This window comes from Lycium barbarum, chromosome 11 (genome assembly GCF_019175385.1).
Source record: "Lycium barbarum isolate Lr01 chromosome 11, ASM1917538v2, whole genome shotgun sequence".
Taxonomy (NCBI): Eukaryota; Viridiplantae; Streptophyta; class Magnoliopsida; order Solanales; family Solanaceae; genus Lycium; species Lycium barbarum.
This window is the reverse complement of record NC_083347.1, coordinates 24,530,247-24,549,588: the sequence shown is the minus strand read 5'-3', so window position 1 is coordinate 24,549,588 and position 19,342 is coordinate 24,530,247. Positions and strand designations below refer to the sequence as shown.

Here is a 19,342-nt window from a genome sequence, read left to right as displayed (position 1 = left end):
ATGCTATGGTATATATGTATATATGTATATGTACACGGGGAAGAAGGGAGCAGGGCAGAGCGCTATAGACGCGGGGTTACACACGGTACATGTAGCCGTATTTGACTTGATATCATCCCGGACGCGGGATGCCCGGACGCGGGATATTTACACACATTCATGGTTAAATGGATCGGCTGCCGACGCCTCGGCAATATATATTATGTTTTATTTTCATATATGAACACGAAATATTTTTTTTAAAAGACAGCTTAGCATGCATGGCATCTGCCCTGGGTGGCACATACATGTACAGGTTACTCTATTATCGCTCTATATGTCCTATGATTTCATTATGTATTGATTGCAATTTATATTCCTCTCTTTACTATTTTCATGCCTTACATACTCGGTACACTATTCGTACTGACGTCCCTTCTTGTGGACGCTGCGTTTCATGCCGCGCAGGTAAGCAGGTAGACGGATCCGGTTCTTAGAAGCTCCACCAGCGGTTCATAGAGAGTGCTCCAGTTGTTCCGGAGCCACTGTTTATTGGTACTATTTTGTGTATATATATATATTCGGGCGTGACAGTGCTTGGCCCTTCTTGTGTATATTATGTCTAGAGGATCGTAGACAGATGTGTACAGTTAAATGTTTTGTACTTTTAGAAGTCCTAGTCGATGTATAATGTGTTAGTAAAGGTTGTTCGCCTAGGTTCATAACTATGCTACTAATGTTAATGTTAAGTAACAAAAAAAAAATAGTATAGGTCATACGACCCACTTAGTAATAAGGATATGAGACAAGATAAGGGGTGCTCGGTACAAGTACCGGGTACTCGTCACGGCCCCTAGTCGGGTCGTGACACTGTAACCGCCTCGACCCCATGTCTATATAACGTCTTCCATACTTCATTTTTTCATTTTACGATCCCTTTAATCTCATCTTCAATCCTTCACTTCATTTTCTTACAGCTTCAGTTCTTCATTTCATCTCCTCACTTACTATCTTCCAATTCACATCTCTCGTTGATTTGTTACTTATAGTACGTAAAAAGGGAACGATTCTGCCAACTTCACCACTGGTCGTTCTTGTGTGTTGCTGCTCCTTCCTTTCGTTCTTTACCATTTTTGAATTCATTGACTGTCCCCTTCACTATTTAACTTCCTTTTCGAAATCACCCAATCTCCCTTTTCCATATTTCAAATGTTTGCCAACACCGAAACTACTTCCCACGACGTCCCCTCGGTTTCTTCTCAAGGAACCGAGCCAACTTCTCCAGCGAAGGGGAAGGTCTCATTCGAACTTACCGCTTCGGACATTGTACCGGCCAAGCCTAATTTCAACAAAGACTTCGAGGTTGAAAAACCTTCTCCGGTATCCGATAGAGGGTTCGATGTGACACAATATCCCTCATCCATTACCGAAGATAAGCTTGACTTAGTCTGGGCTGATTGTGGATGGGACAGCCGTTCAGTCCAAGTTTTTGCCCCCGGGCCGAACGAATCGAGCACCGACCATCGGGAAGGCTTCTTATACGTTTATACTTACCCTTTCACCCTCAAGCTCGACCCCCCGGTCGATCTAGTCATCTTAGACATGTGCCGGACTTACAACGTGACCTTGGTACAGATTGGTCCAATTGTTTGGAGGGTCGTGGCCTGCCTCCGGCTGTTGGCCAATAATGCAGAAAAGGAATTCACGCTGGCCCACTTAATACGGCTATATTCCCCGAGGTTGTTCCGGGGTGGTGTAATAAAACTCACAAAGCGTAGCCAGAATCCAATTTTTTCAAAAATGGATGAAGATAGAGACCGGGGCTGGTTAGAGCGATATGTCTGGGTGCAGACCTCGGACATCATTCCGGATAACTACATGCCTTTCCCAGAATGGTGGAATAATAATCGTAAGTCTTAACTCTTTTAATGATTGCTTTTGTATGTTTTGTCGAACTTCAGTTCTTCCACCTTCTCACTACTTTTCTTATTTATATTAGCCGTGGGTTGGATTCCTCCGGTCGTCCGGGATCTCAACGAATGGGTTACTGCCCTCCTCAGCCAATATGCCCACGACGATTGGACGTGGGGACACCTGTCACGTCGCCGATGGGTCGCCCAGAACCACGGTAATACATTGCTTCTATCTGTATTCATTGCATCTTCTACCCTTCTGTAACATCTTCAATTTTCAGGTTTACCTAAGGGCTAGGTGGATCCAAGGACGGAGTCAGCAGCAGAACCCGCAACGTTGGCACCCGAGTTTGATTCAGCGGGTGCATCTCGTATCCTTGCTGCCGCCGCCAAGAGAAAAAGGCCCTCGGACAAAGGGCAAAAATCGAAGAAGAGGGCGAGGAGCGTCACTACGGCTTTAAGGGATGAAACAGAGCCCGAGCTCCTCGTCCGGAGGATCAGTGCGGCCCCTTCCGTGGCTCCCATTCCGAAGAAGGGTATCACCGTGTCACCACTTCCTTTAGCCGGGGAGGAACCTTCAGCTCCGGCATTACGCACAGGTGGGGAATAAATTCATTACCCGGCTCCTTTAAGGTCAATTGAATTCGTTGATATTTCAGGTGATGCTTCTTCCGAAGAAACCCCTCTTCAAAGGATAAGAAGATCCGGGGAAGCACCTGCTGCCGGGGCCGGCCAAAGGACTGAGCCGGTCCCCGAGACCGAAGTCCCCACGGATGTTGGTCCGACGCCCCACTATGAGATTGCCGCAACTTCGGAGATCCCTGCTTTTGCCGAAGCTGCTGAAGTTCCTCCGAGTTCTCCAACTCCGGCCTCAAGACCGGATGAGTTTGATGAAATGTTCGCGGACACCCCTCCTGCCACCGGCGAAGCTGCTGGTTTCGGACATCTCCCGATCCCTCGAGCCACGAGGGCAGCTAGTCGGACCACCGAGTTCGGTGCCAGAGATAGCTCGGTGTGCACCTTTCCGACCCCAAGTGTGGAACCGATGAGGACGAGATCGGTTGTGATCACCGTTCCCGAGGATTGCAGCTTTCTTTGTCGCCCGGTGGGTGTGGCAAGCTACCTGAGGCTCCTTGTCTCGGATTCGGACAAACGAAAGATGAACGGAGTCCCTTGGCAGTGCCTCATTAACGAGGGTATGCACGCGGGCAATCGAGTAAGTTTATCAGCCATCCTTGCATGATTTCATTGACAATTTTTATCTCGTTTATTCAAAGTGTTTAACTTGCTTCATTTTGCAGAATGTGGTGCTCGTTAATGAAGCCTTCGTCCGTGCCCAGCAAGAGGTGGACGATCTCAAGGGCCAACTGGATGCTCAAGGCCGAGAAACGGAGAAATATCTGCACCTTCTGCGGGTGAAGGAGGATGAGTTGAACCGAGCAGTTACCCTTTCCAACCTCCAACCCGAGCTCGATACAACAAAGGCCGAAAATCATCAATTAAAGGGTGATCTGGCCGAGATGGTTGAATATAATCGACGTCTCGAAGCTAACAAGATCGGCCTTAGCCGAGATAACACCCGTCTTTCCTCAAGGCTTGGTGAACTCGAAACCACCATTTCTCAACTCCAGGAGGAGCTGGACTCTGTCAAGTCCGATGCTACGAGTATGGTCGAGAGGCATCGGCTGCTCGAATCTGAGAATGCCCGGTACAAAGAGCGGATGAGGGTGCTCGAGAAGAAGGCGGAGAAGAGGGCCCAAATATGTGATGATCTAAAAACCGAGCTTGATGAGACGGTTGATGCTAATGACACTCTCAGGGCCGAGCTCGAGTCGGCCACCCAAATGCAAAATGTTCTCGAAGAGGCTCGGGATGTTCTGGTGGCAAAGCTGGCCCAAACCGAGGCTGATTTGGAAGAAGCTCTAAAGAGCGTGGAGGCCGCCGAGGCTCATGCCACTATTGCTGCTGAGTATGAAAAGTGGAAGTCTCGGAGGATCACCCTTGAGCAAGCCTCGCATGGCTTTGTGGATCTTCCGGCCCTAATACTCGAGGCTAAAAGAGTCGAGGAAGAGGCTAAGGCTGCCCTCGGGGCTGACTCCGACGACTCCGAGCGGACAGTGTCCGAACACTCCGGATCCAGCCATACCGGATAGATTAGGGCCTGTACTTAGCCTTTTATTTTTCGCCTTTGTAGGAGTCTCCGATGTAAAATTCTTTGTATAAATAGAACATGTATTTTCCTTGATTCTTTACTTTGTTTGAATATTTGTTATGACTTCCGCCCGAATCGTCGGTCCGTTTTAAGGAGTCATTATTTCTGGCTGTGCCTGAATATAGGCTTTTCTCTTCATCCGGTACATTTTTTCCGGGAATTTTATGGAGTTTTCGTCCGTGGGACTTATCTTATGCTTTTGTGAATTCGGACGTCTCCTAATCACGACGGGCATTTTTAGGGCCGGTATTTTTCGGACACCTGAATCTCAGCCTTAGCTAAATTTCGTTGTAAGAGTCCCCGTTTGTGGGATTAACGATTTTGGCTCGGTTCACTATGACCTTGTTGCCTTTGTCGAATTTCGATCGTAGTGCCCGGAATAGGGTATATGAATGAAGTGATGCCGAAATACAGCGATAATCAATGGGGTAAAGTGTTTTAACTGGAAGACATCCGAGATATCGTTATCCAAACTTTCGATAATTTTTGCATTGCAAGTATTTATATACATGAGAATGAATTTTTTCTTTCTGCCTTTGCCGTAGCAAATACTAAATGGACACGATTCATTCTGATCGTTTGGTCCTTACATCGGAACCTAATGCAGAAGGTCCGGTTCTTAGTTTTGTTGTAGCAAATATTGCGTGGACACGATTCATTTTGATCGTTTGGTCCTTACATCGGAATCTAATGCAGAAGGTCCGGTTCTTAGTTTTGCCATAGCAAATATTGAGTGGACACGATTCATTCTGATCGTTTGGTCCTTACATTGGAACCTAATGCAGAAGGTCCGGTCTTGATTTGTTGAGCTTCTCCGTCTTCCGTTGACCGGGGTAAACTTCGATATGGGCGTAATAGTCCTCTAGCGCTTATCCGAGCTGCAAGATCGGGTAAGCGCTATTAAGTCCCCATTCGTAGGGTCTAACCCCGAGTTTCCGAGCGTTTGTCCTTGTCTTCGTCGAGTAACATGTTGTACTTGTTGCCTCATTAAAAACCTTGTCGGAAAACCCATTTTGGGACAAAACCGTACTAAGGAAAAGAGTGCAACACGTGTTTTCGGACTAGATTCTAACTTTATCCGGTACTTGACCTCCTGCAAAAGAGAGAGGTTAACAGAAAAACACGAGGAGTCCATACCTTAGCAGTAGTGTCTTTTCAGGTGAGCCACATTCCGGTTATTGCGCAACCGTTGCCCGTCCATGGATTCCAACTAGTACGATCCTTTTCCCGTTATCTCTGTTATCTTGTACGGTCCTTCCCAGTTCGGACCCAGTTTTCCTTCGTTGGGATTCTTGGTGTTCAAGGTAACTTTCCGAAGCACCAAGTCCCCAACTTGGAAATGCCAAAAATTGGCTTTCCTATTGTAGTACCTTTCCATTCTCTGTTTTTGGGCTGCAATACGGACCAACGCGTTTTCACGGAGTTCATCCGTGAGGTCGAGTTTTACGGCCATGGCCTCCTCGTTTGACTCCTCGGTAGTATAGCTGAATCGGAGAGTCGGTTCACTAACTTCTACGGGAATAAAGGCTTCGGCCCCGTAGACCAACGAGAAAGGAGTTTCCCCCGTGCTAGATTTTGATGTGGTTCTGTAAGCTCACAATACCTCCGGTAATATTTCCCTCCAGTGATGCTTTGATGCTTCGAGTCTTTTCCTCAGATTTTGGATTATTGTTTTGTTCGTGGATTCCGCCTGTCCGTTCGCACACGGGTGATACGGATTTGACACAATTTTCTTGATCTTCAACCCTTCGAGGAAATCATTGACTTTGCCGCCCACGAACTGGGGGTCGTTATCACAAGTAATCTCGGCAGGGATGCCGAAACGACAGATGATGTGGTCCCATATGAAGTCAATGACCTCCTTTTCTCTGATTTTTTCGAAGGCCTGTGCTTCAACCCATTTGGAGAAATAGTCAGTCATAAACAAAATAAATTGGGCTTTACCTGGTGCCCATGGCAATGGACCAACAATGTCCATTCCCCACTTCATGAAAGGCCACGGTGACACTACCGAATGCAGCAACTCCCCGGGCTGATGAATCATCGATGCATGTCTCTGACACCCGTCACATTTCCGGATAAAATTCTTTGAATCTTTCTCTATCCGGTTCCAATAATAACTGACCCTGATAATCTTACGGACCAGAGCTTCGGCACCGGAGTGGTTGCCGCAGGTTTCTTCGTGCACCTCTCTCATCACATACTCCGTTTCTCCGGGACCCAAACACTTGGCCAGGGGTCCGAAGAAAGACCGTCGATACAATTGGCCGTCTACCAAGCAGAAATGCGCAGCTTTCGTCCTTAATGACCGTGATTCTTTTGGGTCGTTCGGGAGCTTTCCCTCACGCAAATAATCGATGTACTTGTTGCGTCAATCCTAAGTTAAACCCATTGTGTTTATTTCGGCATGTCTGTTTTCTACCGTCGTATTCATCAAGTGTACCGTAGTCCCGGGGTTGATTTCTTCCCCTTCGATCGAAGATCCCAAATTGGCCAATGCATCGGCTTCACTGTTCTGCTCCCTCGGTACATGTTGTATGGTCCACTCTTTAAATCAGTGTAGTATCACTTAGATTTTTTCCAGATACCTCTGCATCCATTTGTCCTTGACCTCGAAGACGCCGTTCACCTAATTTACGACTAAGAGCAAATCGCACTTCGCCTCGATTATTTCGGCCCCCTATACTCCAGGCTAATTCCAAACCTGCAATCATAGCCTCATACTCGGCTTCATTGTTAGTCAATTTAACAGTTCTAATGGATTGTCGAACGGCATCCCCAGCCGGGGTTCTAAGGACGATTCCTAGCCCGGAACCTTTGAGGTTCGAGGGTCCGTCCGTATGTAGCGACCAAATACCCGAGGCTTTCCTCGAGGTTAGCAGAAGTTCTTTCTCAACCTCGGGGACCATAGCCGGGGTGAAATCCGCCACAAAATCGGCCAAGATCTGGGACTTGATGGTCGTTCGAAGCTTGTATTCGATATCATATCCGCTAATTTCTACGGCCCATTTAGTTAGTCTACCCGGTAATTCCGGTTTATGCATGATGTTTTTTAGGGGGTAAGTAGTCACTACACATATCGAATGGCATTGAAAGTAGGGCTTGAGTTTTCTAGAAGCACTTACCAATGCCAATGCCAATTTTTCCAAGTGGGGATAACGGGTCTCCGCATCCCCCAAAGTTCTACTTACATAATAAATAGGGAATTGCGTACCTAATTCATCTTAGATCAAAACGCCACTTACCGCTACCTCGAAGACAGCAAGGTAGAGAAAAAGATGCTCGTCCGCTTTTGGTGTGTACAACAGCGGTGGGCTGGACAAGTATCGCTTTAATTCTTGTAAAGTTCTTTGACACTCCGTTGTCCAAACGAAATCGTTCTTCTTCCTCAGTAAGGAGAAGAAACGATGACTCTTATCCGAGGACCTCGATATGAAGCGACTCAACGTCGTTATCCTTCCGGTGAGCCTCTGCACTCCTTTGACGTTATTCACTACCTCGATGTCCTCGATGGCCTTGATCTTGTTCGGGTTGATTTCAATCCCCCGGTTTGACACCATGAAACCCAAAAATTTGCCAGACCGGACACCGAAGGCACATTTTTCCGGGTTGAGCTTCATGTTATACTTGCGGAGTATATCGAAGGTTTCCTGCAAATTTTTTAAATGGTCCTAGGTTTTCAGGGACTTGACCACCATGTCATCAATATAAACTTCTATTGTTTTCCCTATTTGTTCTTCGAACATCCCATTAACTAGGCGTTGGTAAGTTGCACGGGCATTTTTTAGTCCAAAAGGCGTGACATTATAACAATAAGTCCCATATCGGGTAATAAATGATGTTTTATCTTGATCTTCCGGCTGCATCCGAATTTGGTTATACCTGGAGTAGGCATCGAGAAAGCTTAATATCTCATGCCCGGCCGTCGCATCGATCATTCTATCGATGTGACGCAACGGAAATGAATCCTTCGGGCATGCTTTGTTTAGATCCTTGTAATCAACACACATTCGAAATTTATTACCTTTCTTCGGCACCACTATTACGTTAGCTAGCCAGTCCGGGTACTTTACCTCCCGGATAGAGGCTATGTTCAAAAGCTTTGTTACCTCGTCTTTTACGAAGGCGTGTTTTGCTTCTGCCATGCGCCTTCTCTTCTGCTTTACCTGGGGAAACCTCCCGTCCAAACTGAGCTTGTGAGTTGTTACTTCCGGTGGTATACCTGTCATATCTATGTGGGACCATGCAAAGCAATCGGCATTAGCTCGAAGAAATTCAATTAACTTGTTCCTGAGCTCCGAGATTAACTCTGTATGCCCAGGTATACCTTTCTGTCCGGTAAATATTCGAACAAGATGATCTGCTCCAGCTCCTCTACCGTTGACTTGGTTGCATCCGAGTCATCTGGCATGACGAATGATCTGGGTACACCAAAATCATCCTCTTCATGCCCCGGATCTAACCCCGACCGCTTTGATTGTTATTTGGTGTCCTTTTCCCCGGTTGAATCCTCTTCCTTTTGATCCGATTTTTTGGGCTGAGGTGTCGCTTCCTCGACCGCGAACATCTCCCTTGCAGCGGGTTGTTCGCCTCGAATGGTTTTTATCCCCTCCGGAGTTGGGAATTTTAGCAGCTGATGCAATGTCGACGGCACGGCTCTCATGCTATGTATCCAGGGTCTACCCAGTAATGCATTATACTTCATATCTCCTTCGATTACATAGACTACCGTTTGCTGGATAGTGCCATCGATGTTTACCGGCAATGAGATCTCCCCCTTTGTGGTTTCGCTCACCATGTTGAACCCGCTGAGTACCCGGGCTACCGGTACAATCTGATCGAGTAGCCTTAGCTGTTCGACCACTCTCTACTGGATGATGTTGGCCGAGCTACCTGGGTCAATCAAAATACGTTTAATTTGAGTTTTAAATATAAGAATAGAGATTACCAATGCATCATTGTGCGGTTGAATGATGCCTTCTGCGTCCTCGTTGCTGAAAGAGATGGACCCCTCGGGTATGTAATCCCGGCCACGCTTTTCACGCACAGCAGAGACCTTGGTTCGTTTCATCATCGGTCCTCGTGGGGTAGCGGTGCCTCCAATTATCATGTTAATTATATGTCGGGGTTCTACTGGCTCGGCCCTTTTATGGGTCTCCCTTTCCTTGTAGTGACCTTTGGCTCTCTCACTCAGCAATTCTCGGAGATGGCCATTCTTCAGTAACCGGGCTACCTCCTCTCTTAACTGGCGACAATCCTCAGTTCTGTGCCCATGGATTCCATGATATTTACACATCATGTTCGGGTCTCGTTAGCCCGGATCCGACCTTAGAGGTCTCGGCCATCTTACATCCGGAATATGGCCAATGGCCGATACGAGGTCCGAGGTGTTGACGTTGAAGTTGTACTCCAATATCCTCGGCGAATCTTTGTTACCGACAGAGCTTCCGGCATTACTCCTGCATGAGAGACCTCGACTGTTCGACGGGCGCTCGACCTGTTTATCACACCGACCGGAGAATTGGCTCGGGCCAACCCTGGATTTCTCCGACCTGAAGCTTGGTTTATCCGAATGAGAATATGGCCGATACCTTTCCCTTGATGACCTCGCCTCCGGTTCATAATTTTTCCTTGGTCTCTCAAAACTTTTGTTCATGTTTACTGGCCCCGGGGGAAGCTCGAGTTGGTCATCCTCCACCCGAATCTTTGACTCGTATCGGTTATGGACATCTGCCCATATCACAACCTCGTATTCCAGCAAGATTTCCTTTAATTTAAACGAAGCCGTCGAGCTCCGAACATTGAGCCTCTTTGTGAAAGCTTGTGCAGCCCATTCCTCCGGAACCGGGGGGGGAGCTCTATTCGTTCCCTTTGGAACTGGTTGACAAATTCACGCAGTAACTCATCGTCTCTTTGGGCTATACGAAAAATATCCTCCTTCCGAGCCTGCACCTTTTTGGCTCCGGCGTGTGCTTTTACGAACGCATCGGCGAGCATTTCGAAAGAAGTGATTGAATGCTTGGGCAGATGGTCGTAGCAAGTCAATGCTCCTTTTGACAGAGTTTTCCCGAACTTTTTCAGCAACACGGATTCGATTTCATCTTCTTCCATATCATTGCCTTTTATAGCGCCGGCGTATGAGGTCACGTGTTCGTGAGGGTCCGTTATGCCATCATATTTTTGGATATCCGGCATTTTGAACCTCTTCGGGATCAATTTCGGAGCCGCACTTGGAGGAAAAGGCCTTTGGATGTACCTTTTTGAATTCGGCCCTTTCAAAATAGGCGGAGCCCCCGGGATTTGATCCACCCAAAAGTTGTATATTTCCACCATTTTTTCGGTCGAGTCTACCCGCTTCGCCAACGTTTCGAGCATTCTCAGAACCTCGGTGGATGAACCAGCTCCGGACCCATTGCTTTCAACCATCCGTGCCTCATCTCTTCTGGGTTCAACAACACTCTTCGCCTTCTCCGAGGTCGTTTTATCTCTTCCGTTTTGCAACTGGGCTATTGTGATTCCCTGTTCGGCAATCGCCGCTCTCTGTTCCTGCAACATTTCAAAAATTAAACGTAAGTCAATATTACCATTCGGGGTATCCATTTCTTTCCGACCTTGTGTCCGGGACAAAGTAATTGAATTGTGAGTATTTAAAGGGTCAGTGGTCGGTTGGGCGGCAGTCTCCTGGTCCACGGTGTTTTGTCGGTTGAGGCCCTCCCTCGAATTAACGGGGTTAGGGTTAGCGGGGTTTGGTAATCCTCGTGGCCCGTTGTCTTCATTTCGGCCACGATCTCGTTGTTGTTGACGTGACCAGATTGCCCACTGTTAGCCATTTGGTCCGTTTTTTCAGAGACGACCAGAAGATGTTTTTGATTTTGATGGGTAAGATAGAGATCAAGATCAAAGACCACTATTATCCTAGCCCCACGGTGGGCGCCAAACTGTTTACCCCAAATTTGGATAATCAATTAAATTTGTGAGTAGGTATAGGATATGTGATTAAGCCTCAATCTATTTGGCGGAAAAAGATATGTATGGATATGATATGAAGAAAGTAATAATGATCAGAGATTCGCTATAGATCTTTGTATCTATTGATATATGAGTATTACTTAATTGAACAACTTAAGAGATGAACACAATGAATCTGGACCAAAATTAGATGTTAGAGAGAGAGAGATTTTTATATATTTTGCTATTACAAAAGTTCTTAATATGAGGAGCCAACCCTTCAAAAGTGGGGTAATGACCCCTATTTATAGTATTGCCCCATGGGTTTCATACAACAAGTGTTTCTAAAAAATAAAGAAAAACTCTGAAATGGATTAGGTTGGTCGTACGGTCTGACACCCGTACGATTGACAGTTAAACATGGCAGGACGTTATCGACGCGTGGCAATCGCGTAACGGATCTCCCAGACCAACGGCCACGATCAAACGAACTAACGGCCACGATCAATTCGACTATGGAGAAACCGGACCAAATAATGTTCTTCCCTCTTTTCCTTCGGTCTCTGGTCTCACCGGTTTAACATATATCCAGTTTTTACCCATACAAAATGGAACACATTTAGTCCTCTATTTTAATACTTCTCCAACTGAAATAGATTATTAGACTTTCAGCGACATTCCTTATATACTAACGCTGCCACAGTACTATAGTCTTTCTTTATTTGTTAAATATTCATTCGAATCAACCAAAATATGGAAAAACGGGATCGACCAAAAAGATTAGCTTTGTTTTCCACTTCAAGTTGTATAAATGGGTCCAAGTCCATCCAAGAAGCAGAGTAAATGTACAGTTTATAACTTTAGGAGAATGAAAGCACATCAAAAAAAAAAAAAAATGTTGCATCTAACGGCATGCCTACGGAACGGCACAGTAAAAAATCAAATATAAATGGGGTATGTGGAAAAGATAATAAACTCTAAGCGGTTTAGAATGGGGAAGAAGCAAACCTGGGAAGGGCGAGTTGTGTAGGTCGGAGCACGACGGATGGCTGAAGAAGAGTTGATAAGTTGTGAAGAGAATGATTTGGGGAAGAAGAGGCGGAATAGGGATTTTGATGGGAAAATATGGGAGATCTGGTTTTATAATGCTTGACTATGTTTGAGGGGTTGAAGGGGGCGAAGAGGCGTCTGTAGTTGGGGGGGTTAAATTTTACAGGGCGAGTTTTAATTTTTCCCCTCAAAATTCTGGAAAAAGAGATAAATGCAAATCTTGCGATTCTATGGTGCCACGTTAGTGGGCCCTTTGCCTGCCTATTTATTTATATATATTTATATAAAACTAGGAAAAAGAAGAGTGACGTGGCATCGCTCTTTAGCTAAGAATTCTATTTTTTTTTCATTTTTCTTAATTATTTTATCTAAAAAAAGGAAAAACATTTATGTAACTTCTGATGCCTTGTATAACTGCCATATTGAATTGAGGGTTTCTTAGAAACGTTGGCATCTTTTGGAAAGAGGGAATTCTCACAGACATTCTCCAGTACCTTTTAAACTTCAAACTACATGCAACACTTCATATACTTAACTGCCATATTTAGTTGAAGAATTATAAGAAACGGAGAATTTATTTCATCCATTTGAGTAATTATAAGTTATAACTCAATAATTTCTCCTATTTTTACACCCATGTTCTATTTCCCACTAAACCTCATTAATAATTCATCAATTGTAATGTAATATAATTGCAGCATTGAAAATAAACAGCAAGCCGATAAATATTGTATTCAAGTAGCAATTGATTTCAAATACACATCCTCCCCACTTCAAAACTAACTTTAGCTTTTGGCTTTATGGAATTTCTGTCTCACTTCTTTTTTTGGTGATAATTTTCTTTCTCTGTTATTTGATGTATGTAGCGAGAAGGAAAAAAAAGAGTTGCACAGATATGACGAAGAAGATGACCAAAAACATCTTTTTCTTAACCTTCTTTAATTTTCTCCCCTTGATATTTGAATAACAAAATACTAGAAAGGTGAAACAAAATGCTGGTATTGTGGTGCATGGAATGTGTTTTTGGAACTGCAAGACAATTTTTTCTGATGGGAATGTTGGTTATAGAAGTTATTTGCCCGACGTCAACGAAGTTCCAGGTTCGTCATTTCGCACCAAACTTCAAATTTTTCTTTTATCTGTGGGCGTATATATGTTATCTATTTTCATTTTACGGAAAAGGATAAAAAATATCCCTGAACTATCAGAAATGGATCACATATATCCTCCATTTGCATTTGGTATCAAATATACCCTCGCCGTTACCAAAGAAGGCCACCAATACCCCTCCACTTAACGGCTGACCATTTAAGCTGCATGGCAGTGCTACGTGGAAAAAATTATCCAGGTGGACGGCCACGTCAACCTCTCTCCTCTTCCTCTTTAGTTCAGGTGTATTTTTGACCTTTTTTTTTGTAGTTTTTTTTTTTTCTGGATTTTCTACACCACCACATACCCCCTCCCCCCAAACCCCCCAACCCCAAATTTTTTTCTTTTTTTTTGTAGTTTTTAATTTATTTTTTTCTGGATTTTCTACACCACCACATACAGCCCCCCCCCCCCCCCCTCCCGCCCCCCAAACACCAAAAAAAACTTTTTTTTTGAAGTTTTTAATTTTTTTCTAGATTTTTCTAAAGCACCACATACCCACCCCCACCCCCACCCCCCACACCCCCTCCAAAATTTTTAGGTTTTAACCACACAAATTTTCAATTTTTATAAAAAAAAAAAATTATAAAAGTAAATTAAATATGAAGTAGAAAATTCGGGAGAGGGTAGGGGGGTGTGCGGGGGTGGGGTGTAGAGAATCAAAAAAGAAAACTTTTCAAAACTTTGTTTTAGAGGGGTTGTAAGGGGGGGGGGGAGCGGTAGTGGGGGTGGTGGGGTGAAAATAAAAAAAAAAAATTCTACTTCATAATTAATTTACCTTTTATAAAAAAAATTATAATAATTGAAAGTTTGCATGGTTAAAAATTAATATTTTTGGAGGGGTGGTGTGGGAGGGGGGGTCATGGAGGTGGGTGGTGTAAAAATCCAAAAAAAGTAAAGTTTTAAACTTTTTTTAAGAAATTGTTTTTGGGAGAGGAGGGGGGGTGTCCACTCGAGGGTTGGGGTGGGGGAGTAGGCACGTGGTAGTGTAGAAAATCTAGAAAAAAATTAAAAACTTCAAAAAAAAAAAAGTTTTTTTGGGGTGGTGGGGGGGGGGAGGGTTAGGTATGTGGTGGTGTAGAAAATCAAGAAAAAAATTAAAAAAAAAATACACAAAAAAGGGGTCAAAAATACCCCTGAACTAAAGAGGAAGAGGGAGAGAGGCTGACGTGGCCGTCCACGTGGATAATATTTTCCACGTGGCCTGCCACGTCAGCTTAAATGGCTAGCCGTTAAGTGGAGGTGTATTGATGGCCTCATTTGGTAACAGCGAGGGTGTATTTGATACCAAATGCAAACGGAGGGCACATGTGATCCATTTCTGATAGTTCAGGGGTATTTTTGACCCTTTTCCGTTCATTTTATTAATCAAAGCCTTGAGAGTTCTTTGAGCCTCCCTTTCTCAGAAAATTATACGTTTTCATTTTAATTTATATGTCTTAGTTACTATCGGAAGTCAAAGAATTTTTTTTTCCAAATACTTTTAAATATTTTGAATTCTTAACTATTACGACTTATACATATAATACTTTAGGTAGTTTATAAATATGGTAGATAAATTTTATTTTTTAAAAGTTGAAGATCCTATGTCAAAATTACACCGAACTTTAGTTAGTTTGACCTTTATACACCGAATCAAGCCACGTAAATTGAAACGAAGGGAGTATATTCTTCCAAGTTCCACCTTTGATTAATTTCTCTACACCTAAAAAGATAAAGGGGAAAAGGGCCTGATTTACCCCTCTACTTTAGGAAAAGGTTCATATTTACCCCTCGTTATACTATCAGGCCATTTATACCCCTACCGTTACAATAGTTGAAATATTTGCCCCTATTTTTAACAGAGGGGTAAATATGAACCTTTTCCAAAGTAGAGGGGTAAATCAGGCCCTAAAAAATAAAACACCCTAAAGTTTCCAAACAAAACTTACTTCGGGTACCTTTTCAACCCCTAAAATGACTATCCCAACGTCTACATATCCTTGATGTATTGAGCCTACATTATTGTACGCAGAAAAAATATCAGGTTCTATATAAAATATTGACGTTTCCGAGTCTTGACACACCACTAATCATTGGTCAAAGTAAGAAAAAAAAAACTAAATTTTTTCAACCAAAACTTACTTCGGGTACCTTTTCAACCCCTAAAATGACGATCCGAACGTCTACGAATCCTTGATGTATTGAGCCTACATTATTGTACGCAGAAAAAAATATCAGGTACTATATAAAATATTGACGTTTCGGAGCCTTGACACACGACTAATTATTAGTCAAAGTATGGAAAATAACACTAAGTGTTGCAAAAAATAAAGTTGGCCAATTTTTGGTTTTTATTCATACTTTGACCAATGATTAGTGGTGTGTCAAGACTCCGAAACGTCAATATTTTATATAGAACCTGATATTTTTTTCTGCGTACAATAATGTAGGCTCAATACATCAAGGATTCGTAGACGTTCGGATCGTCATTTTAGGGGTTGAAAAGGTACCCGAAGTAAGTTTTGGTTGAAAAAATTTAGTTTTTTTTTCATACTTTGACCAATGATTAGTGGTGTGTCAAGATTCCGAAACGTCAATATTTTATATAGAACCTGATATTTTTTCTGCGTACAATAATGTAGGCTCAATACATCAAGGATATGTAGACGTTCGGATAGTCATTTTAGGGGTTGAAAAGGTACCCGAAGTAAGTTTTATTTGGAAACTTTAGGGTGTTTTATTTTTTAGGGCCTGATTTACCCCTCTACTTTGGAAAAGGTTCATATTTACCCCTCCGTTAAAAATAGGGGCAAATATTTCAACTATTGTAACGGTAGGGGTATAAATGGCCTGATAGTATAACGAGGGGTAAATATGAACCTTTTCCCAAAGTAGAGGGGTAAATCAGGCCCTTTTCCCAAGATAAAGGGAAAAACACATAATAAAACAAATAAAGGAGTATAAGAGGAGGAGAATGTGAATGCGAGACGACAACCTTTCTTGGGTTGGAACAAGGCATGTTTCAAAGAGAATGGGAAAATAACTGCAAGTCTCCTTAGCAAACCAAAAGATCAAGAGGAAGTAACGATAAGTACGAGGAGAAAAAGAGAAAAAGGAACTATTAACCGAGCATAGAGGAAACATAATGTGGCTTTTTCTAAAATAAAAGCCCATTTAAGGTAAAGTTTAAGAGTAGTAAGTAATTTAGAGGAAGAGGAATAGAAAAAAAGAATATAATAATGAAAGAAAAGGAGAAAGAATAGAAAACGCTATAACGGACATGTAATTCAATGCGTCACCACTTATTTATTTTATTTTCTTCCTAAGTTACGCCACACGTGCATTCATATATACATCTAAAAGTGATAAACCGTATTGTTTTTTTCGTTTTACTTTTAAAAATCTAACAATGCTCCAACTCTAATAATAATACTATATTTGTTATTCCATCGACAAAAAAAGATGAACAAAACAAAGAGCAATGAGAAATGCATATAATGGAGATGCAAATCAGCAATAGCAGTAAAGGTACAGACTACTTATTTCTTTTGTTTCTGTTTTTTTTCGTTTTGTTTACTTTTATATTTGAATAGAAGAAAATGTTTGAAAAGAAGATCTTACATATACTATCTGATGAATGAAAGAAAAACACGGTATACGGTAAAAACTGGTGTAAAATGTTGTGACTTTCCGATGAGAGGTCGGAATAAATTAGGAACGTTGACTTCAAGATGTGACGTTGGTTTGAGTTTGGTGATTCGGATGAAACAAAGTCCTGGGGGTCATTAATCTAGTAAGCCGGAGAGACGTCAGTTTGCACAAACGCGAGAAATCCATTACAGCTCGGATTTCACGCCGCCCATTATGCCAACCGTCACACGACCAGCTGTTAAGGCGCCGTTAATAGAATCAAATTATCAGATTTTAAAGAGCATTAGTATTCTAACTCTTGTACCATAAAAGGAGGTAAACCCTCTCATTGGAAGGCATCTGATTCCAATCTCATGCACTTACTCTGTAAAATTTCATAAAGTTCAAGTTCTTTAGCGATTTGGCTCGGGCACTCAGCTTTAACGCTCTGCACCGGACCAGTTTTCAGTTACAAGCAATAAACGATTTAGGTTATTTCTATCTTTGTTCGTTACATACAATTGATTGTTATTTCACATTTCATTACGTTAACGACTTATTAAACCATGTATCCTTTAAACCGCATACAAATTCAATTGTTATAGCTTTTTAGGGGTAAACAATCACATACTTATTTACATATATTTAAAATATATCTTAGATTAAGAATAATAATAATAATAATAATAATAATAATAATAATATATTGTGTTAATGTGTTTCATCAATATATAGAATTAATTTCGGATAATGTGAAACTTTTTACATCTTCCTTTTCGATCGAATTTATATAAAATTAATTTTAATTTAAGTAATATACCGCGCGAAGCGTGGACTTATTCACTAGTATTGTATAATTGTGTATAAATGTGTATAAGTGCGTGTTTTTGTGTATAACATTCTATAATTATATTTTTTAATGTACGGATAAGGGTTAAATATACCCCTGTACCATCAAAAAAGGGTTAAATATACCCCTTATTATACTTTGGGTCCAAATATACCCTTTTCATTATACTTTGGGTTAAAATATACCCCTTCGTTGTACTTTGGTCCATATATACCCTTCCTCCGTTAAAATTGTCCATGGTGGACATGTGATATGACGTGACAACTGACAACTCGGTGAGGTGGACACCACATGGCAGATAAAAGGCCCAAAATCATACAATATCTCTGGCTTTAGACTCAAATCATACACTATCTTTCACCTGGAGCACTAATAGTCCTTTTTGTTTAATAAAGTGGTGCACTTTTAGTCATAACCCTAACCACCGTTACTTTTTTAACGGATGCCTCCTCACGTGCATATCACACTTCCCTGCTAAAATATTTCTCTACAAACGAATCGATGTTCTCTTGTTTCTCTTCATCCATTCTCTCCTAATTTGCATAACTTCATTCACATATTCGTGAGACCAACTAGAAAATCAGGTGGGTCAAGTTTGTTTTGTTGAAGAATGACAATAAAATGCGATCTTGTACATGAAATTTTAGCAATGGAGTTTTGAAGAAAGCATTTGAATTCATTCTACATGGATGAGAAAGACCCCAAGGTCATGGAAAAGTGATCTAAATAAAGACCCCAACAACAGTATGATTATATTCCCATGTCTGAAAATCATTGTTTTGCTAATGGGACATTACCACCTGCAGTAGTTTTTTAGTTGCTACTGCACTTCACCTGTAGTAGCCAAGTGAAGTGCCCACATTGGCTAAGCCTTCACTGAGCGTTGATTATTTCATGACTCGCTTTTCATTTGGGGATGAAGAATTTATAGAAGAAGAGGAAAAGGAATTTGTGAATGACGTATCCAAGTCGATTCTTGATGATGAAGAAATTACAGAAGAAGAAGAGTTTGAAGTTGACATATCTGAGAATTCGGAAACAAGAACAAGAACAGAGTTTGCTCCTAGTATGGATATTGATCCGCAACAGCCGCCTCATATTCCAAGTGGAACAATCGATGAAGTGTAGCCTACACGAGCTAGGGTTCCTCGAATGCGTGTCATTAATAACTACGTTCGTCACACAATTCAACTCCCATAATCGATTCTTGATAGTGATACGTATGGCTATGGTGATGAAGAAGATGAAGAAATAAATGAAGAGGAGGAGGAAGAGAACTATAATGAGTTGGTGGATCATCAAGACATGTCTGAATACTTGGAAACAAGAACATATTATTATGATCTTGTTATGGATATAGATGTTAATGAAGGTGATCCAAATGTTGATAATGAGGAACAAGAAATATGTGTTATTTGTTTACTTGAATATAAAGATGAAAACACCATTGGCACACTACAATGTGGCCATAAATTTCATGCTGAATGCATCAAGAAGTGGTCACAGAGGAAAAATTCATGTCCCTTTTGTAGAGCTTCAGTTTTGCCCCTACATTAGTCTTAATCTTAAGAATTCAATTAGAGTAATGGTTAGTATTATTATTTTTGTCATGATCATTGTAATCACAAT

General features: G+C 42.2%; 1 protein-coding gene across 1 annotated transcript; it reads left to right on the top strand.

Annotated features, from left to right (window-relative positions):
* The first annotated feature begins 18,607 nt into the window (after positions 1–18,607).
* Positions 18,608–19,270, top strand: LOC132619581 (uncharacterized). Its single transcript, XM_060334439.1, has 2 exons — positions 18,608–18,837; positions 18,928–19,270. The coding sequence occupies exons 1-2, from the start codon at positions 18,608–18,610 to the stop codon at positions 19,268–19,270; spliced, it is 573 nt and encodes a 190-aa protein (XP_060190422.1).
* Positions 19,271–19,342: the final 72 nt, after the last annotated feature.

What these genes read in the sequence shown, in the direction of transcription:
- LOC132619581 (XM_060334439.1), top strand. Translation starts at nt 18,608, where the DNA reads ATGACTCGCTTTTCATTTGGGGATGAAGAATTTATAGAAGAAGAGGAA. An exon ending in AGTGGAACAATCGATGAAGT is followed by an intron (nt 18,838 to 18,927) that starts GTAGCCTACACG and finishes GATTCTTGATAG; the next exon opens with TGATACGTATGGCTATGGTG.